The sequence below is a fragment of the Lagopus muta genome, chromosome 23 (genome assembly GCF_023343835.1).
Source record: "Lagopus muta isolate bLagMut1 chromosome 23, bLagMut1 primary, whole genome shotgun sequence".
Classification (NCBI taxonomy): Eukaryota; Metazoa; Chordata; class Aves; order Galliformes; family Phasianidae; genus Lagopus; species Lagopus muta.
In genome coordinates this window covers 2,071,382-2,091,695 of record NC_064455.1, presented here as the reverse complement: position 1 = coordinate 2,091,695, position 20,314 = coordinate 2,071,382, and the positions used below count along the sequence as shown (strand labels likewise).

The 20,314-nt window shown below is 51.5% G+C and overlaps 2 protein-coding genes across 2 annotated transcripts in view; both read left to right on the top strand.

Annotated features, from left to right (window-relative positions):
- The first annotated feature begins 1,413 nt into the window (after positions 1 to 1,413).
- On the top strand, positions 1,414 to 10,875 carry C2 (complement C2). Its single transcript, XM_048925555.1, has 17 exons — positions 1,414 to 3,216; positions 3,473 to 3,658; positions 4,648 to 4,821; positions 5,143 to 5,238; positions 5,313 to 5,449; positions 5,727 to 5,865; positions 5,940 to 6,086; positions 6,160 to 6,249; positions 6,983 to 7,203; positions 7,590 to 7,701; positions 7,833 to 7,983; positions 8,072 to 8,148; positions 8,432 to 8,523; positions 8,654 to 8,789; positions 8,905 to 8,954; positions 9,042 to 9,492; positions 10,751 to 10,875. The coding sequence occupies exons 1-17, from the start codon at positions 3,051 to 3,053 to the stop codon at positions 10,873 to 10,875; spliced, it is 2,550 nt and encodes an 849-aa protein (XP_048781512.1). The 5' UTR covers positions 1,414 to 3,050.
- The window catches only part of RLF (RLF zinc finger), a 28,263-nt gene continuing 18,774 nt past the window's right edge, over positions 10,826 to 20,314 (top strand). Inside the window, exons 1-2 of the mRNA XM_048968970.1 lie at positions 10,826 to 11,082; positions 16,228 to 16,382. Of these exons, the coding sequence (XP_048824927.1) occupies positions 10,930 to 11,082; positions 16,228 to 16,382 (308 nt within the window). The 5' untranslated portion in view covers positions 10,826 to 10,929. The remainder of the gene's footprint in view (positions 11,083 to 16,227; positions 16,383 to 20,314) is intronic.

Here is a 20,314-nt window from a genome sequence, read left to right as displayed (position 1 = left end):
TGGCCAGCAGAGTGCCCACACCACCCCTCAGTGCTGTATTTATGACAGCAGGAGACAAGAAAGCAGCATTCACAGAAAGCAGGGAGACCTGGTTACAGCTGCAGAGCAGTTGCTCACAAACAAGTTTCTTCTTGCTATGTACAGAAGGAAGAGGCAGTGTGTGTTCCCAAGCTGCCACAAGTCCTTTCTCGTGGGCCAGTCACCTGTTTGGGCCTTGAGCTGTGTTTATCCACGTGTGATCTGAAATGCAAACTTACCAGGCAAACACACACGATACAAAGGTTGGCTGGGATCAGTGCTACCTGTAGACTTTCCCCCTTTCATTTTCACATTTTGCAACAGATCCTGAAAGAGAGAGAAAAAGTGAACAAATGTTGACATCTTTCCATTCCCCCAGGTGGTTCTGGATGGTGCCCTGTCAGTCTCATTTAACCCCTGCTCTCTTCCCAGCCCTCAGCTGCACGTTATGCCTCCATGTTGAGCAGCAGAGGATGCCAAAGGGAGCAGGCCAGTGACTTAAGAATTAAGCACAACAGATGGCTGGAAGCCTGCAGTGTTTTTCTGAGGTGCAGGACACGCACACCTCACTTCCAACACCATCTGTCACCCACCTTGATGGTGGGAAGTCGAGTCCTAAGATGGCTGCAATTGCTTGTGACATGGGCTACAGATAACAGATATTTGTAAGCCTGCAGAAATCACCAGCACAATTCCTCTCTGAAAAAAGAAAGTTTCTTTTCAGGTCACTCAAACTCTGTACAGGCTGAAGCTGCATAGGCAAATATGATACTTCAGATGCCATTAAAGGAATCACATGAGAAGAAAGAGGGATTTTGTATTCCATGAAAATAAAACCGGGAGCAGAGCATAAGAATAATGCATGAAATGAAGATATTTATTCTGGGAAATGATTCATGATTGCCTTTAGCTGGCAGACCATGAGCTTGTGGAGGCACCTGTGACAAACTACTCCAGAAGAGATTTTCACTTATCTGAGTGTTGGTTTTTTTTCCCATTGAGAACTGTACTGTTCTCAGCCTTTTACCCATTGAGAACTGGCAAACCACCTCTTTCTTTCATCTCTCTGCAACGAGTGGCTGTGTTTCCCTCTTCTAACTCCCCAAGGGCAGTACTTCAATCACTGTGTGCACTGAGTCTTCTTTCCATTGGTCTAAAATTCATTAAATTATTCACATTGCCTGGTTTGAGAAACATTCAAATTGTGGGCATCAAACAGCAACCAAGCATCCAAGTAACAGCAGGGAACTTACCAAGATACTCAAAGCTTTTTACCTCTCCTTTCACTGTTCTCCAAAGTCTGCCTGTGGTTCTCCTTCTCCAGTGATGCCTTCCCAGTTGTCCCATGAGGGGATGACAATCACAGTTCAACTCAGCACCCACCTCAAAAGAAAAAAACAAAGCTTCACTGTTAGCTGGCACAGCAGCAAAGAAGACGACAGTGATCACATTCATACCTACCTTCACAATCACCTGCTTCCATGGCAAGTCAAAATAGCAAGAAGATCCATTATTTATGAGCTACAGAATTCTTCCAGAACTGAAGGGATTCACTGAATCCTGACAATTCAGAAATATTTTCTCCAGGAAATTCACTGTTTTAGGTCTTGGTCATATGGTCCTTTCCCATGCAAGAAAATAAGCAATTAGCACGCTCCACAGGAAGGTGTGCATGTTGGCACTGGGAATGTCCCTGTTTTTACTACTTTTATGCTGCCATGCATTCTTATATTTATTCATTATTTCTTTAAATACATTTTCTTTGTATTTCTGAGAGTTCTCAAAATAAAGAAGGAAATGCCTCAATGAAAAACGCTGCGCTGAAGCCTACGCTGAATGATCACATATTTGCATGACAATGAATACACAGTGAAGGTGGTTTGTACACCAGATTATCCATCCCTGTTGCTGCACTCATTTTACTACTGATACGAATTTATGATCTCTGGTAGGGCCTGGACATTGGGTACCAATGTGGAAAGATAAATCTGAATGGGGAAGTGGAAAGGATGATAAAATGCCCTGCCTTGTTAAGTGGCACGTGGAACCAACATGAAACTTGAAACCCTTGGTTAAGAAAGCAAAATAGAGTGGTACTGTAAGTAATGCAGAGTTGTGGTTGTGTGGACACTTCACTTAGCCTCAAGTGGGACCACAGTGACCACATTGGAAGGAATCTGGCCAAGAAAGTACAAGACAGCACTACTTTTGTTGGCCTAGAGAGTGTAATCAGCAGATGTATTTCTCTCCCATGTGACAGGGATGCCCATCCCTCTAAACACAAACTCCACCTGTCTAAAAACCTTGATTTGAGTGGAGGAAAAAGCTTCATCCATGTGTACAAATGGAGTATTATACAAAGCAGAAAGTTAAGGATAGGATCAATTCAAAGTTTAGAGGCACGTCCCCTGCAGACAGATGTGCAGACGGACCTTGCTCCTCACCTTTCTCCATATTTGGTAGTTAAAGGAAATATTTCATGTTGGCTGGGACATACCACATAACCAGATCCATTCTCAAGGAAATTCAGCTCTATGGGGTTAATGGGAGCAATGAGAGAACTGGGCAGCAGTGGGGGAACTGGGGACACTTGGAGTGGTAGGGGCAATAGGGTTAACAGGGGGAAACTGGAATCAGTGGAGGCTACATGGGGTAACAGGAAGGAAAAACTGGGAACAGTGTGGAGAAACTGGCGATAATGGGGGCACTGGGGGAGAACTGGGAGATCACGTGGGCCTCAACCCGGGGAGAGAAGCTGTCGTGACGTCATCGCTGCCCCCCCCCACGTCCCTTCTCATCCTCGCCCCCTCGCGCCTCGCTGTCACTTCGAGATAATCGCAACAGGACGGTGGTGATGACGTCATCATCCTGCGCCGCACCGCCCCCTTAGCAGCGTTCCCCTCCGTTAGGCCCCGGGGGCGGACCCACAGTGCAGAGCCGCCCCTGGCGGAGGGCAGGGCCTTCCCTTTGCCCCCCCCTCCCTCGGCCCCGTTAACCCCGCGTTTCTCCCTCGGGGTCCTCAGTTCCCGGCTATGGCTCTGTGGGTGCTGCTGCTCCTCGCGGTGTTCCCCGTGACGCCCTCCGCCTCTCCCCGCTGCGCCCCGCAGTGCCCCCCTGGCACTTACCCGCACCCCCCGGGCCGAACACGGCAGCGCTGCAGTCCCCCGAAGGGCCGCTCGGAGCCCGTCCGCTGCCGAGGTGCGAAATAGGTTGCGGGAGGCCAACTTCCGGTTGGGGGTCGGAAGTGGCGGGCGAATTCCGGGTTAGGCAGGAAGTGGGTGCACGTCCAATAGGGGCCGGGTAGGAAACTGATGAAAAAATGATTTTCCTGCGTTTGGGATTCCCCGCAATTGGGAATTTCCACAGGGGTCCGCCTGAAATGGGGTCCGGGGGGGAAACAGAACCCCGCGGCCGTTTTGCTGTGGGGTTCACTGCCGCCCCTCACCCCCCGCAGCGCTCCGTTGCCCCGCGCCGCTCTCTTTCCCTCACGGCACCGTGGAGCCGCGCTTTCCCGCGTACCCCTCCGGCAGCGTCCTCCGCTTCTCGTGTGACGACGGCTTCGTGCTGCGAGGGGCCGCGGAACTGCGCTGCAGAACCGGGGGTGTCTGGAGCGACGCCCCCCCCGTGTGCGACGACGGCGGTGAGTGGGAGAAGCCCTAAAACCCATCGAAAGGGCCCGAAATCCCTCCAAAAGGCCCCCAAGCCTCCAGGAAATGCCCCAAAATTATTTTGCGGGGCCAAAATATCCCTGGGAGACCTCAAAATCACTCGAAGAGACCCCAGAAATCTTCAACAAGGCACCCAAATCCCTCAAGGTCTTTAAAATTGTCTTAAATGCCCCAAAATTCTTGGGAGCTCCCCAAATCCCTGTATATACCCCAATATACTTGTGAGGAGGGACAGAATCTTCTATAGATAGTTCCAAATGCTTCTGGTGTGAGGGCAAAATCCCTCACATAAAAGCCCCCACATCCTTCGGGGGGTGGCAAAATCCCCACAGAGATCCCGAAGTTCTTCTGAAGAGGGAGTGAAATATATCTGTGGGATGGGGCAAACACCTCAAAAGCCCTAAAATCCTTCATAAGGGCCCCAAAATCCTTTCCAGAAGGGGATGTTAAGAGTGTGGGCAGAGCCCTTATCATCACCCCCAAATCTCTCAATGACGCTCCAAAATACCTCGGGGGGGGGGGGGGGGGGGTAGGAAGGGTGTAAAGTTCCTCTTACAGACCCCAGAATTCCTCATAGAGTCCCCAGAGTTCTTCAGGAGGATGGGGGGACGACAGGGGTTGGAGGGTCTTTATAGGGCTGGGGGGGGGGTAAGGAACATGAGTCTGGGGGATTGGGGGGGCTGGTGGGGGGAGTCTTCATGGGATGGATAGGTGGGTTGCTTGGGAGGGACTCAGTGGTCCCTGTGAGGCTGAGGGGAAAGGAAAAAATATCTGGGGGGTTATGGGGTCCTTGGGGTTTGTCAAGAGACCCTAAGGGCCTGGGGGGGAGGGGAGATAGGAGTTAGATGGGAGGATTCCTATGGGGTTGGGGAGTCTCTGTGGGGTTGGGGGTCATCCCTCTGAGGTGTGTGGGTCCCTTGGGGAGGGGGTCAAGGGCTACCTCCACTGATTCTCCCCCTAGAAGGTGACTGTCCCCCCCCTGCGACACCAGCGGGGGGGGTGACAACGGGCGGGGGACGGCACCATGGAGCCGAGGTTCGGGTGCACTGTGGGGCAGGGCTGCAGCTTCTGGGACCTTCCCGGCGCCACTGCATGGAGACTGGGAGGTGGTCCGGGCCTGAACCCACCTGCCGCCGTGAGTGGCACTGTGTCCCCATGTCCCCAGGTCCTCATATGTCCCATATATCCATGTTCCCAAATACCCCCGTGTCCCCCAAAATCCCCATGTCCTGTATCCCCATGTGCCATATTCCCATGTCCCTAAATATCCTCATATTTTTCCCTTTTTCCTGTGTTCCAGATACCCACGTTCCTAAGTCCCCAAATGTCTGCATGTCCCCAAGTGTCCCCGTATATCTCCACATCCCCATAATGTTCCCAAATGTCCTCATATTGTCTCCACATTCCCACTTCCCCAAAATGTCACAATTTCCCACATCCCCAAATGTCCCCACAGACCCCTACTCCTTCGACCTCCCTGAGGACATCAGCAGTGGCCTTGGCTCTTCCTTTGCCTCCATCCTGGAGCTGGCGGGTGCCCACGCTGACAATGGTGAGCTGGGGGACGCTGTGATGACACCACGGTGACATCATCACAATGACCTCACGGTGACACTGTGGTGACAGACAAGTCCCTGGGACGCCGCATTGTACTGAGCCGCAATGAGTCCCTCCATGTCTATGTGCTTCTGGATGCTTCTGGCAGCGTCCAACAGGACAACTTTGAGCTCTTCCGGCAGAGCGCGGTGGCCATCGTGGATAGGGTGCGAGGGGACAGCGGGGTGGGATCATGGGGAGACCACGGGGGATGGGGAGGGGAGATGGGGTGGGACCATGGGGAGAAGAGGTGGGACTATAGGGGGATCATGGAGAGATGAGGAGATGGGGTGAGACCACAGGATGAGGGTAAGACCACAGGGACCAATGATGGGATGAGACAAGACCCCGAGGAGATGGAATATGACCAAGGGGGTAAGTCCTACAGGATAGAGGTCTGGAATGGGTGCCCTGAGCTGTCCTCATCCCCCTGCTGCCCCACAGCTCAGCAGCTTCGAGGTGCCCCTCAGGTTTGCCATCGTCTCCTTTGCCACCCACACGCATGTCATCATCTCCACCATCGAAGACGACGCTTCTGATGCTGACGAAGTCATCGCGCGCTTGGAGGCCATGAACTTTGGTGGTACATCCCCACAGTGGGCGACCCCAAAGTTGGGAACGCACTGGGGACACAGTGACATGGTGTTGTCCCCTCAGTGCACAGGAACGCAACGGGGACCAACATGCATGGGGCGCTGTTGGAGGTCTACCACATGATCCTCTTCCAAAAGGAGCGGTCAACGCGTGACGGCCAACCCAACGCGTGGAGGAACATGCGGCATGTCGTCATCCTGCTGACAGATGGTGGGGACAATGAGGGGACAGCGCTTGGGTGGGTGCTGTGGGGCTGGGCTGAGCTCCATCTGCTGCCCCTTAGGGAGGTTCAACGTTGGCGGACATCCCCGGGATGCGGTGGCCAAGATTGAGGATGTGCTGGAGATCAGAGACGACCGCGAGGAGTACCTGGGTGGGTGTGTGGGGACACCAGCAGGGAGATGGGGACACTAAGGTTGGCTTTGTGGATCTCTGAAGTGGATTTGAGGATCTCAGTTGGGGCTTGAGAACACCTGAGGTAGAACTGGGCACCTCAAAGGTGATGTGGGGGACCTCAGAGCTAGACTGGGGACATCCGCGGGGCCATGTGGACACCAATGGGGATATGGATGGGGGAGTGGGGACATCAAGGTAGGGTTTGGGGACCTTGGGAGTGGCTTTGGAGAGCTGAGGAATAGGGTTGAGGTGTCCTCAGTGGTTCTGGGGACCTGAGTTGGGCTTTGGGCATCTGGAGGCCATCCTGTCTCCACATCCCTGCCCCCAGTGTCCCTTTGCCCTGGCCACTATTTGCTGTTGCACCAGCAGTGGGGTCAACACCCTGGTTTACTCCTATCTCCAGGGCCAGTGCCCCATCCTGGGTCACCAACCCTCAATTTGGTGCCTCTAACCCCGTACTTATTATCACACCCTGTGACAGATGGCCCAAACCCCATTCTGGGGGCCCTTAACCCTGTTGCAGTGCCCTGAACCCTGTTCTAGATGCCCCAAGCCCTGCTCTACGTGCTCCAATTTTCATGTGAGACATCCAGACCCCACTTCTGAGGCCTTCAGCCACCTTCATTGCACTCAATCCCAACTCAGGTTCTCCAAACCCTGCTCCAGGTGTCCCCTGCTCCCTTTCTCACCCCCTGACCTCTCACCCCCAGACATCTATGCTTTTGGGGTGGGGACCCTGGAGGTGGACATGGCTGAGCTGGAGGCAGTGGCCTCGCACCGCCGGGATGAGCGCCATGCCTTCAAGCTGGCAGATGCGTCGGCACTGCGCCAGGCACTGGAGGGGGCTCTGAGTGCCACTGCCATCGGGGACCTCTGCGGTGTCATCATCCCTGCTGGCACTGCCCGACCACCGTGGCACGTTGTACTGAGGGTGGGCACTGGGGAGGATCTGTTTGGGTTGGAGATGATCCACTAGGGGCAATTGAGGATGGAGGGGAACGCTTTGGGTACCATCTTGGATGAGGGATCCTTTGGGGAATGTTGGGGGTCAAAGGAATATTTATTGGGGATTCGTTGAGGATGGAGGGAGGAACCATTGGGGATTGAGGGATCCAGTAAGGATGGGGGAATGTACTGGGGAATGACCGGGGTTGGGAGGATCCATTACAGACTGTTGGGATCCTTTAGGGATTGGGGGGAAGTCATGAAGGATCATTGGGGGTAGAGGAGTCCGTTGGGGATGGGAGGACCCAGTGGGGACAGGGGATTCCAATGCAGACCCGTGTTCTTGCATCCCCTTCCCCATTACTTTCCCAGACTGGAGTGCAGCAGCGTTGTGCAGGGACCCTTCTGGGGGGCCGCTGGGTGCTGACGGCTGCCCACTGCTTCCTGGGGGGTGAAAGCCCCCATGACTGGAGCGCCAAGCTGGGTAAGGCCCCAAAAGTGGGGACTCCTTCATCCTGATCCCAGAGCCCCCCCAGCCCACTGGGACCCCAAAATCCAGGACCTCTCCACCCCCATTGGGACTCCCCCCCGATTCCCATTTTTGGGGGTCTGCAGCAGGGGGTCAGGAGGTTTCCATCCGAGGGTGGAACCTCCATGAGGACTTTGATATCCGGGGGAGGGCGGCACAGGGGGTCCCTGAATTCTACGACTATGATGTGGCCCTGGTGGAGCTGGAGAAGGAGGTGGGAGACACAGGGGTCCCCAGGTGAGTGGGATAGTGGGGCTGGGGGGGGCAGGTTGATGTTGAGGGGTTTCTGACCCCCCTAAGAAATCTAATTCCCCCCCCAAAAAAGGCGCATCTGCATACCCTGCACTGAGGATGCAAACAGAGCTCTGAGAATGGCACCAGGGACCACATGCCAGAAGCAAGGTGGGGCACCCAACATCATCCCCACCTCCCTGTATCTCCGTTCCCACTCTCCTCATATTGCCAAATGTCACAGTGCCTCATATCCCTGTGTCTGTATCCCCCCATTATTGTCTCCCTATCCCTACATCCCCATTTCCCCATCTCCACATCGTCCCCAAAAGTCTTCATTTTGTTCCAATATCCCCAAATTTCACAATGTCCCATATCCCTGTGTCACCATCCCCATGTCCCCAGCCCCCCCATACATCCCCATATTATCCCCATGTCCCCAAATGTCCTCCAGAGGTGGAGCTGTTGGGCCACACTCGTGTCCCCGCCGAGTTTGTGTCACTGGAGGGCAAGAGGTTGAGCGTCAGGATCAAGGAGCAGGAGGAGGTGTGGGGCTGCCCCAAGGCACAGCTCTACCCCATAGTGGGCCCCAAACACCCTCCACAACAAGGAAGAGTCCAAGGAGGGCTCTGCCCCACAGCAGGATCCTGCCCCATAGCGTGCCTCTGCCCCACAGCGTGCCTCCTGCCTGACGGGTGCAGTGCAGCCTGGGATGCCCCATGCTAATGCCTCTGTGAAGGATGTGGTGACAGAACGGTTCCTGTGCAGTGGGCAGGAGAGCAGCAGTGAGCAGGAAGATGCAGCCTGCAAAGGTGTGTGTGAGGGCACCAAATACCCCCATCGCCACATTCCCATGCCCCCATATTGTCCCCATGTCACTGTACTGTCCCCATATCCCCATACCCCAATGTCCCCAAATGTTCCCAGGTGAATCCGGAGGTTCCCTCTTTGTGGAACGCCGCCACCGTTTCCTCCAGGTGAGTGCTATAGGGGGGGCCTGAATCCCCCCCTCCAATCCCCCCTCCCCACCCATTTGGGGCTCCCCAATCTCTCCCTCCCTGCAGGTGGGGGTCCTGAGCTGGGGCACCTTCAATCCATGCTACAGGGGGGGCCGCAATGCCGAGGGGGGGCTGCTCCGTGCCCCAGCCCCCCCTGGCCACCACCCCAGGGATTTCGCCATCAGCCTCTTCCGCATTCAGCCCTGGTTACGGCGACACCTGGGGGGGGGTCCTGCGCTTCACCCCCCTGTGACTCCCCACCACGGCAGGACTCCCCCCAAGGGTCCTCGCCATTGGACTCCTATAGGAGCTCAACTGGACCCTCCTACCCCAATCTGTACCCCCTCCCCCCCCCGAATAAAGTTGTGTCTCTCCCAGTTTTGTGAACTTCCATGGGTGGTTGAGATGGGGCAGTATGGGGTGGTGGGACTTCTGGGGTACCATTGGGGGAGCTCATTAGCATCACTGTGCTTAATGAGCTTCAGACTTAACAAGGCCCCACCTGTGGGGAGGGGGGGTAGACTGTGTTCAACCACTCCCATTTCCCATAACTTGCCCAGAGGAGACAATATTACACAACCCTTACCCTCCCCCAGCTCCAAACCCTGACCCACAGAAGAAGCTGGATCCAGACCAATGGCCACGGCCCCATTCCCACAGCTCACTCTCCTGCCTTTGAACCCTCCCAACCCCAGCCTGTAGATGACCCCAACCCGTCCCACGGCTCTGCACCATATCTCTGCCCCCCATGACTGCCCGATAGTGCTCCCTCTTGGCTGCCTAATTACTACCTCACAACCACGCCCCACAGCTCTGTCCTGGGACCCTCCCAGAGGGCTGCTGTGAGCTGACTGCCACACACTGCTTCCTAGGGGGAAGAGCCCCCGTGCCTGGAGTGCTCAGCTGAGTACAGCCCCAAACATAGGGAAGCCCCTCGTCCTGCCTCCACAGAAAGGCCAGGGTTGGAAGGGACCTCAAGGATCATGAATCTCCACACGCAAGGCCTCCAATCTCCACATTTAACACCAGCCCAAGCTGCCAGGGCCCCATCCAACCTGGCCCTGAACACCCCCAAGGAGGGGACATCCACAACCTCTCTGGGCAGCTGTTCCAGCACCTCACCACTCTCATAGCAAAGAACTTCCCCCTGACATCCAACCTAAATCCCTCCCTCAACTTCAAAGCGTTTCCCCTTGTCCTGCTGTTATCCCCCCTTTCAAAGAGTTGATTCCCCTCCTGTCTGTAGGCTCCCTTTAGGTACTGCAGGCTGCACTGAGGTCACCCCACAGCCTTCTTTTCTCCATGCTGAACAAGCCCAGCTCCCTCAGCCTGTCTTTGTAGGGGAGGTGCTCCAGTCCCCTGATCTTTGTGGCTCCTCTGGACCCTCTCCAACAGCTCTCTGTCCTTGTTGTACTGGGGGCTCCAATACGAAGGACACGGTACTGCAGATCGGGCCTCACGGGGGCAGAGTAGAGAGAGACAACCCCCTCTCTGTCCCTGCTGGCCACCCCGGCCCCCAGAGCCGCCGGGACTCTCCACCCAGAGCACTCTCCATCCAGACCCCCCGGCAGCCTTCACGCACCATCACCAGAACGGACCCCATCAGGCATTTCCTCCGCCTTTTATTTCCGCGCGGGCGCAGAATTACGGATGCACCCCCACAAACGCGGCGAAATACCTCACGACACGCGACAACTCCGACGTTAGGGCTGTGACGTCATCGGCGCCGTTACGATCTGCCACCCCCTCACATCCGCACTGACTTCACCCCACAGCGACACGCTTCCGGCTGCCCCCGGAAGAGCTCATCCCGTACCCTTGCGCTATTTCCGCTCACGTGCTCAGCGCCGCTGTGCGTCGCATCACGTGCACATCACGTGCCGCCGTCCCGGGCCGCTGAGGTCGGCGGCGCCGTCACGTGACCCGTGCCTACGCGCGGCGGGGCCGAGCGCAGATGGCGGACGCTGAGGCCGAGGCGGCTCCGCGGGCCGAGATGGCGCGGCTGGTGGCGGCGCTGCGGGGCCGGCTGTGGCAGCTGCAGACGGAACTGTGCGAGCAGGAAGTGTCGGAGGCGTCGTCCCGGGCCTACTGCCGCGGCTTCTGCCAGGTACGGGCCGCGGCGAGGGGCCTCTCAGCGCGGTGAGGTCGTTGCGAGACTTCAGTGCGGCGGGAGTTGGCGGAGTGCGGCGGGGGGGGTGCTGTCGCGGCGTCGCGGTGCGGGGCCGCCGGTGCGGTGAGGCGGAGCGTTGCGCCTTTGGGCCGCGCGGGGCATCGGGGGGTTGGGGGGGGACGGACGGGACGTTCTGCGTTCATCGCGGTTGGAAACGGCGCCGTGTGGGAGTCTGGCCGGCCGGCTGCCCGTTGTGCTGCGTCCGGGTCAGTGCTCGGAGTGAGCGGTGGTTTAATGCCGGTGATGAACGATTTTTGAATTAAATCATTAAGTTCTTGAGCTTGTTTAAGCGTTATGGGTGAACGTGACATATTTGTGATATAGTAATCTGTGCGGTTAATGAGTTATTGCTTCCTGAACGGCATCTGTTAGTGAGAGCTGTGCGGTTACATCATCTGTTGTTGTTGGGTTTGGGTGCTTTTCCTCTTCAATCCGAAAGCGTTCTGTGCTTAAAACCCAGCCTGCCAGCCAGTGCTCCCACCCGGCCTTCCTTTCTGAATGGAAGGGCAACACCAGCTGCTGACTGTGGCCAACAGCCTCACGGGTGTCTGAAATGTGGTGTTAGTCCTCACAGGGTTGTTTTACACCTGTAGGCTGTGTGCTTGGCCATGCTGTTCTTTTGGGGAAATCGGAGAATCAATAAGGTTGGAAAAGACCTCTGAGATTATTCAATCCAACCATCCACCCACCACAGTATTGCTGATGGACTGTGTCCCTCAATGCCACCTCCCCATGGTTCTGGAGCACCTGGAGTGGGGATGGAGTGGGGATGGTGACTCCACCACTCCCTGTGCAGCCTCTGCCACTGCATCACTGCTGATTCTGAGATGATCTTCCTAATACCCAACCTGACCCTCCCCTGGTGCAACTTGAGGACATCACCTCTCATCCTATCACTGTTAACAAAAGCAGAGGCCGACTCCCACCTCCCCACGACCTCTTTTCAGGCAGTTGTAGAGAATAGTGAGGTCTTTCCTGAGCTCCTCTTCTCCAGGTGGACCCATCCCATTCCCTCAGCTGCTCCCCAGCACCATGCTTCAGATCCCTCACAGCTCTGTTCCCTTCTCTGCACACACTCCAGACCTTCCATGTCTTTCTCACAGTGAGAGGCTCAGGGCTGAGCACAGCACTGATGTGCAGCTCCAGCAGTGCCAGCACAGAGGGATGGTCACCTCCTGCAGGCTGCATTGCTGCTGACACAGCCAGGATGCCGTGGGGTTTCTTGGCCACCTGGGCACCCTGCTGGCTCGCATCCAACCAAGTGTCACCAACAGCCCCAGGTCCTTCTCTTCACAGCTCTTGGCTGCTGTGCCCCAAGCCCACAGCATTACATGGGGCTGTTGTGACCAAAGTGCAGCACTCTGTCTCACTGAAGCTCATCCCATCTGCCTCAGCCCAGCAACCAGCCTGCCTAGCTCCCTCCATTGCACCTTCCTACCCTCAGGCAGATCGATGCTTCCCCCAACTTGATGCTGTCTGTGAACTTAGTGAGGGTGCTCAGTGCTGCAAAGGTTTGTTAGGTTCTGGTATTTGTGTTTTGCAAACTTCAGAGTGCAGCTCACACACACTGCAGTTATCTCCCAAGTTACTTGTGCACTGAGATGACCATATGTTTACATGGAAATCTCTGTAAAATGTGTTACTTCTGCCTTGTTTCAGGCTTTACAAAAATGACCTCCAGTGCTGTTTACTGCAGCCAAGCGTTGGAACAAGGATTTGGCAGATGTTTGGCAGATACTGTCAAGATGACCAACACTTGTATTCATTTGGTTGCCCAGAATAAACTTATCCAGTGCTGTCATCAGTTTTGGACAGTTCTGATTGCCATGATTGTTCTCTTAGAGATCCAGGGGAGGGCGTGCAGTTGTTGGGCTGACATCCAGCCACTTCAGTGGGGTGTGAGTTTGTGATGTTGTGCTGTCAAACTATGCTATGGGAGGGTATGATTTTACATCGCTGTTTCCCCTTCCAACTGGGGATGTTTGTGGATGTGGCACAGAGCTCTAGTGATAAAACTTCTCAAGGACTGAATGTCTGCTTCTAAGTTAAACTTAATAGAAAGTTGAATTGAGGTACTTAACATCTTGGAGGCCACCACTGATATCTTGCCATCTGCTCATTGAACTGCAGCAGGTCTTGCCTAGAGAGAAACTCACTTCAGCTGTGTTTAAGTAGGGTCTGGAGGTGTAGTTGTGGTGGGGGCCATTAAAATACTTCGGGATTTGCCATCCTGTGGGTACATCTGGCACTGTGGGAGCAATGGATGCCGTCAGGGCACAACAGATGGTGAACCAAATAGTATCCAGACTGCTCTGTGCACAGAGAAGCAGCGTTGGCAACACAGAAACTTGTGCTGCTTTCCTGCAGCTCCTTCTGGGAGCAGTGTCTGATGATGCTGCCTTCTTGGTCACCTACCTCTTGGGCAGGAGAGGGAGATGAGTGGTCAGGATGACACAGCTAAGTGTCTCGGCACTAAATAGTGGGTTGGCTCTGCACTGTTGTGATGCACTGCACGTTCACATTATGAGGAACAAGTCTGTTGGGGTAAGTCTATATACACAGACACCAACTGGTAGGGTCAGGTTGTGCGTACATGAGGTTGCTGTGTTGTAAATAGGAAGCAGTGTCAATGAGGCAGAGCGTGCAGCACCTCGAAGAACCTCATCTGTTGATCCTCAGCACCAGTTGGGTGGGTGAAACTGTTGGAGGACTTGCAGCTGTGATCAAGGCTGTTAAAGAGGAGATGTCTTTGTATTTATGTTAAACTCAAAGCTGGTGTAAGAACAGCTTTGTGAGAAGTGCACCTGTGCCCTGCAGTGCTGCAATACCTGCTTGGGAATCAGTGCAGAACTGAGGAGCTGGGTCAGTCTGTGGGTTGTGCTGTAGGTGGGTGCTTGTGGCCTCTGTTGTCTGTGTCCCACTCTGGTTACATCTGTGGCTGTAGTCAAAGGAAAGAGGATGTAGTGATGGTTTCAGTGTCTGTCTGCTCCAGGAGAAATTCCAGCTCGTTGGCTGCTCAAAGAATTGCTGACTGTAGATGACCTCAGTGGTAAGATAGCACTAAGGGGAAGGGTGTAGTGTTTTCTAGCAAACGAGTATACTTTTGGGAAACATTGTAGAACGTTTTACAGCCTTGTAGTGCCATAGAATCATAGTCACTGAATTGTTTGGGTTGGAGAGGATCTTTAAAGGCCATCCAGTCCAACTGCCAGCAGTGAGCAGGGACCCCCACAGCTCCATGTGGTGCTCAGAGCCCCTCCAGCCTGAAAATGATGCACGTGCCTGTCATAAGCAAGTACTAAATTGGGTAAGCTGCCATTAATGGATGTAGTTTTAGTCAGGTACAGTGATCAGTATATTTTATTTCTATAATGATAGACTCCTAGCAGGGTTTCTGGATACGTGATTTCATGATAGTCATCAGTCTTGTGAGTAGCTCAAGGAATTACGGCTTGACAGCCTTCGTAATTCTTCTAATGCCTTATTTTGTATATTAAATCCTCCACTAGTTTCTTAGAGAGGCACTTACATCAGTAAACAACCATTAGTAACTCATTGCTTTTGTTAATGAGCTTTGTGTGGTTTTAAAGGATGGTTTCTGTAAACTTCCAGCCTCTTCAAAACTGTTAACGTTGTGGTTTGGGTTAGTTTATGGTTGAATTCACACAGGGGTTGTATTACTGAGTTCTGGGAGAACAGCCTGCAGAACAGTCTTAGTTTTAGTATTTCCATAGATTTCATTGTTAAACATCCCATGTGGGTGTGCTGGTGGAGTGGATGTCTGCATTCTTTGACCCTGGGACTGTTAAGGTATGGCTGAGATCACTGACACAGCATTGGGCAGTGCACAGAACAGCGTGGAACTAGCTGCTTATTTCTTGCTATGTCAAACACTTCAGAAGTTTCTGACCACTGTAACGACTGCATGTATTTTAGCAGGCTCACCGTCGTGCCTGGTCAGCCATGTCCTGTCACAGTCTGATGTAATCACACGTTATTTCAAGGTACAGAGGCACAGCCTGAAGTGATAGGACTTGTCCAAGCCCCTGTGACAACTAAACTCTTCCCATACAGTCTTGGCCCTGAGGATTGCCCAAAGCTCAGCATTGTTGCCTTTTTTTCTTTGGAGCTGACCTTAATGTTGGTACTTGGTTTGGCCTGGAGGAGGTTGTAGTTGGTGAGAACAGCAGCTGCAGGGTGCCTGCCTTCAGAGAGGAGGTGCTGCCTGGAAGCAGGACTGCACTGTCCTTAGCTCAGCACCCTGCCTGCTCTGTGTTATGCAGTGGTTGGTAGGAAAACAACACGCTATTGATTGGAGGTCTAAGAAGCTGAAGAAATGCTACTGTCAAAACTGTACTATTTTTCTTAAAGCAGGCTGGATTTTAGGTGGCTTCTTCAGTACTGTGCCTGTGTTTGGAACATGGGTACAGAATGGTATGATCTGGGTTCTGTAGTTCTGTAGTGTTCTACTGATGGCCTCATGTTTGTTGCATTGATGTATGTGTGTCTTTAATACAGTACAGCTTGATAGATGTTCTTAATCTCAGTGTTGGGATGTTTTACTGAGGGATGTGGTTTAGTGGAAAGTATTGGTGGGAGGTGGTCTTAAACTGAGACAGGGGAGGTTTAGGTTGGATATTAGGAGGGAGTTTTTCACCCAGAGGGTGGTGAGGCACTGGCACAGGTTGCCCAAGGAGGCTGTGGATCCCCATCCCTGCAGGCATTCAGGGCCAGGCTGGATGTGGCTTTGGGCAGCCTGGGCTGCTGGTTGGCAACCTGCACACAGCAGGGGTTGGAGCTGGATGAGCACTGTGGGCCTTTTCAGCCCAGCCATTCTATGATTCGAGGTGGACAGTTGGATTGGATGATCTTGGAGTCTCTTCCAACCTTGGTGCTGCTGTGATCCACTGCTACATGTGTGGATCTGCCTGGGTGACACTTGCACAGAAGAAGCCCTCCTTTAGAATAGGAATTCGCTTTCAGAATTCACCCACCATCTCTACTGGATATCACACAATGATGTTTGTTCCTTACAGAAAAGTGTGCTATGAGACCTTCTAACAAAAACCCATTTTCTTTCAGACACTTCTTCACTACGCTGGCAGTCGGGGTGCATCAGAACATATTTTACCTTTTTTGGAAGTATATCGGATCTCCATCCAAAGCTTTGCCAACGCACGGCCTTACTTGACCACGGAATGTGAGGACGTTCTCTTGGTGCTGGGCAGGCTGGTGCTGTAAGTGTTAAGTTGGTACACCTGTGTTTTAAAATACATTTAAAGAAAGGCAGAAACAGTACTTTACAAATGAATGGGCGACTTGTTGAAATGCAGTGTAATACTTGACAGCCATGTTTAAGATGTATTATCTTGTTCCTCCTACCTGGGTAGGTGTAAAGGTATTAAGAAGACTCTGTTCCTTCATAAAGGTTCTAAAAATTATTTCTTTAGTAGAAAAAGCTGAGTTCTCTTTGAATGCAAGCTTTAATGCTAGACTTTCATGCATAGCTGAAGAAACCTGCATCGGTCTTGGTGCAATTGCTGCCTTTGTGTGTCCTTCTGCTTGTAGTGCAAGGAAGTTGTGAGGAGATCCCCTTCTGAAAACAAGAAGCTGTTTGTGTTGGTTACAGACGAAGTTTTGTGTGTATATAAGCCACGTGTGCCTTAACCTGAGCTCTCTGACCAATGTCTGTAGGCAGTCGGATGATTTAAAGCAGATCGATTCTTGTAAAGCAGTTCTCCTGTTTGTTCCTGTTTTTACTGGTGGATGCAAAACTGGAATTTCTCTTACTTCCTCACAGACACTTTCAAGTGCAGGGGTGCTGTTTGTGATTGCAAAAGCTGCAGTGTAAGGGCTTTCAAAGCCATCAGTTAGCAGCCTTAACCCCAGAAGGGTAACAGCACTGCTGGTGAGGTTTTGTTCAAGGCAGAAGGGCGAAGTTTCTGAACTTTAGCTATGAAGCTCTGTGTAAAATATGAGTAGTTTGGTTTCTCAGTGGGCTGATTTTTCTCTGTTTTCTCTGCCAGTAGTGATCTGAAGTCAAGTGTTGTTTTTGAGAACATGTTTTGTAATGGATGAACTTGAAATATCAGTCAGAACCAGATATCTCCTTATGATGCTTTTTTTTTATTTAATATTTGGAGTTAAGAGAAAATATGAACTAGCAGTAGTTTATTTTTTTTCTAAAAAAAAATAAAAAACATAAAATCAGATTCCTTCCCACCTGGATTACCTTACAGTCCTCTCCTTGTTTGTTTAATTTAAGATGCTAACATGGAAACTGAAAGCTTACACTGTAAATCATTCAGCTCATGGCCTTGTGGTTTCCTGGGCTGCACTGAGTGAAGAGGAATTGTCTTGGGCCTCATATATAATATATCCCAATGTTGCCAAAAGTAACTTGTTTTAATAAAAAATATATTAGGAAATAAGAGCAGCAACAACACAACAAAACTAGTGGGATGTGTGACCTTGTAGCTGTGAAACCAAGCATCAGTGCCTGGTTGATGGCAGTGGCTGGAGCTCTCGGGGGGTTGTCAGAGATGTCTGATGAAGTTTTACTCTTCCTGTGCTTCATCCATGAAAGCAGAGTTGTTGACAAATGGATGCACTGCCAAAAGGTGATGGCATGAATAAGGTGTGACTGAGAAGTGAGGGGTGTCTTCCTATGGTAAGAGACAAGGCCAGGCTTTTGAGTTGATTTGCAACTCTACACATTCCTCTTGAAGACTGGCAGCTCATATTTTTATGTTGACTGAAACTGGAGTCAAAAATATACAAAAAATTGATGTCTTTCTCAGCAATTTTGAAAACTATTTTCAAATTCTGTTATCAGAATGGAAAGTAGGGCTGTGTGTTTTCCTCTGCTCACAGGACTGTTTTGCCAACACATTAAAATGCATGAAATCATTTGCCATAACTTGAGCTTGCCGTAACTTGAGCTTGCCATAATTCAGTTTGGTTTGAAGCATAACACTGATGAGTTGATTTTTGACCTCAAAGACTCGTTTCAGACACATTTCACTCATTTAAGGAGTGATCAAACCCACCCAAAATGTTAAATCCAGCTGCCATTTTTAATCTTCAAGTTCTGGCACAGAATTTCTCTCGGATTCCATAAATGCCTTGATTTCATTCCACAAACTGTAAAACGTTTGTAACATTTTACCCCAACTTAGCCACCTTCCTTCAGCAAAAGGAGGAACGGCCCATAACCAGCATCTGCACTTCTAAGGAACTCCAGGAGCTGGCGGTGATTCAGTCCCTTGGATTGATGACATTCACAGCTTAGATGATGATTTGCATGGCATTATCCTTTTTTAAGCTTTTGCAGATAAATTTTCTTGATGTAAGACCTGCTGATATTTAACCAGACGTGAGTTGCCGTGGCAATTGCATCCTCTTCTATTAATTTTGTAAGTCCCACTGTTTTACCAGCCACCATTGGGGCACCATAGAAGGTCAGAAGTTGGAAGGGCCCACAAAGATCATTGAGTCCAACTCTATACAGACCACCCAAAACTCAACCCCTGTATCTGAGAGCCTTGTCCTCCTTGAACTCCATCAGCTTCAGCATCTCTACCAGATCTGCTGACAAAGGTTAAATAAAATGGCTTTAATGTAATTTTTTTACTGCTTCATACAAATCACGAGATTTAGTTGTGTATTTTAGTGGCAACCAAGAAAGCATTTCATTATCAATACCTCTAATGAGAATGGAGTGTTGGTATTTTCACCGACTGCCAAAGCAGACTATTTGAAATTAGCTGCTTTATTCTCCATATTTCCTGCGACAGCTTTTCTTATTTTTCCATCTGTTTGGCTGCAGTCTGCTGATCTTACAGAGATCCATTTTTTATTAGGATGAGTTCTTGTCACATTGCTTGTAGCTGCTGCTGTGATGGTGTGGGGCTGCAGGCCAGGCAGCTGCCTCAGCTGGTGCCCAGCACATCTCTTTGCAAAACACCTTGGCAGTTTTCACTCTCTTACCATATTCCCATCGTTTTTTTTAATCCCTATTCCGCTGGTTCCTACTCATTTAGCTTTAGGTTTGCCTTCTGTCTTTGTATGTGGGGTCAGTGATGCCTGGAGTACAGCTTCTTTCATCTTTCAGGGTGCAGCTTGTGCACTCGGCTCACTTTGTGGCTGGTGTGGTAGAATCATCGTGTTCTTGTTATGGTTACAGTTGAGAGGAATCTGAGGAATGAAAGAGGCGACGCGTGAGGTCACGGGTGGTTCTGTGTCATGGGTTTTAGGTGTGCTCTTTTCCTCACTCTGAGCTCTCCCATTGTATCTTTATATAAGTTTAAATGGGAAGGAGAGAGGAGCTGAGGCAGAGAGTTAGAGGTTGAAGTTAAGTTCTGTGAGGGAGGAAGAATATTACTTGGTTTGGGATATAGAAGTGTGCTGTTCTGATGGGAGCTGCCACAGACACAAACACTGCTGTCACACTCCCCTCATCCCCTGAAAATTGATGCTGGTGCAGTGTGGGGATGTTCTGGTCCATTGCTTAACGTTAGAAAATAGAAGGAAAGCTTGGAGTGCTTGTGGTGTGCAGGGTGGGCGAGTGAGTGTGAGGGAAAAGGAATGGTCTTTGTTGTGGCCCTTGGATCAAATAGAATTCGGGATGCTCATTTCCACAGCAGCAAAGCACAGGATCATAGAGGCTGGGAGGAGTATCTGCCCAACCCAGCCCCAGCTGCTAAGGCAGTCATTCGAAAGGGACATCAGCATTTCCACATCTTCAGCAAGGTGTTTGATGTTCTTTTTCAACCAGTGGAAGAAAGGAGACCTGAATGTCTAAGTAGAAAGAACTGTGGTTAGAGCAGCGAGTCTGATGTGTGTATTGCTTCCAGGAGGAAAGCCCTTGCTTTTCATAGCACCTCTGTGAGGAGGCAGGTGTGGTAGTTCATTGTCTTTACATGTCTAACACAGCATTATTCTGTCTAATAAGCTGCTGTAATTTAATTCACTAACTCAGCTGTACCGCTCTGCTGGCTGTCCTTAAGGGTTAATTCAACTCAGAGCAAATGCAGAGTAACTTCTGGCTGCAGGTGGATTATTCCTGCTGGTCTTTTAACACAATTAAATTGCTGCCTATAAAAGTGGTAGTGTAATAATTGTATGCAGATATGAAGCGTTGGGTTTATTTGACTCAGAGTTGCTCTGC

Coding starts and splice junctions, on each gene's coding strand:
- C2 (XM_048925555.1), top strand. CDS start 3,051: ATGGCTCTGTGGGTGCTGCTGCTCCTCGCGGTGTTCCCCGTGACGCCC. Junction 5,866..5,939: donor GGAGGCCATGAACTTTGGTG/GTACATCCCCAC, acceptor TTGTCCCCTCAG/TGCACAGGAACGCAACGGGG. Junction 8,524..8,653: donor GGATCAAGGAGCAGGAGGAG/GTGTGGGGCTGC, acceptor TCTGCCCCACAG/CGTGCCTCCTGCCTGACGGG.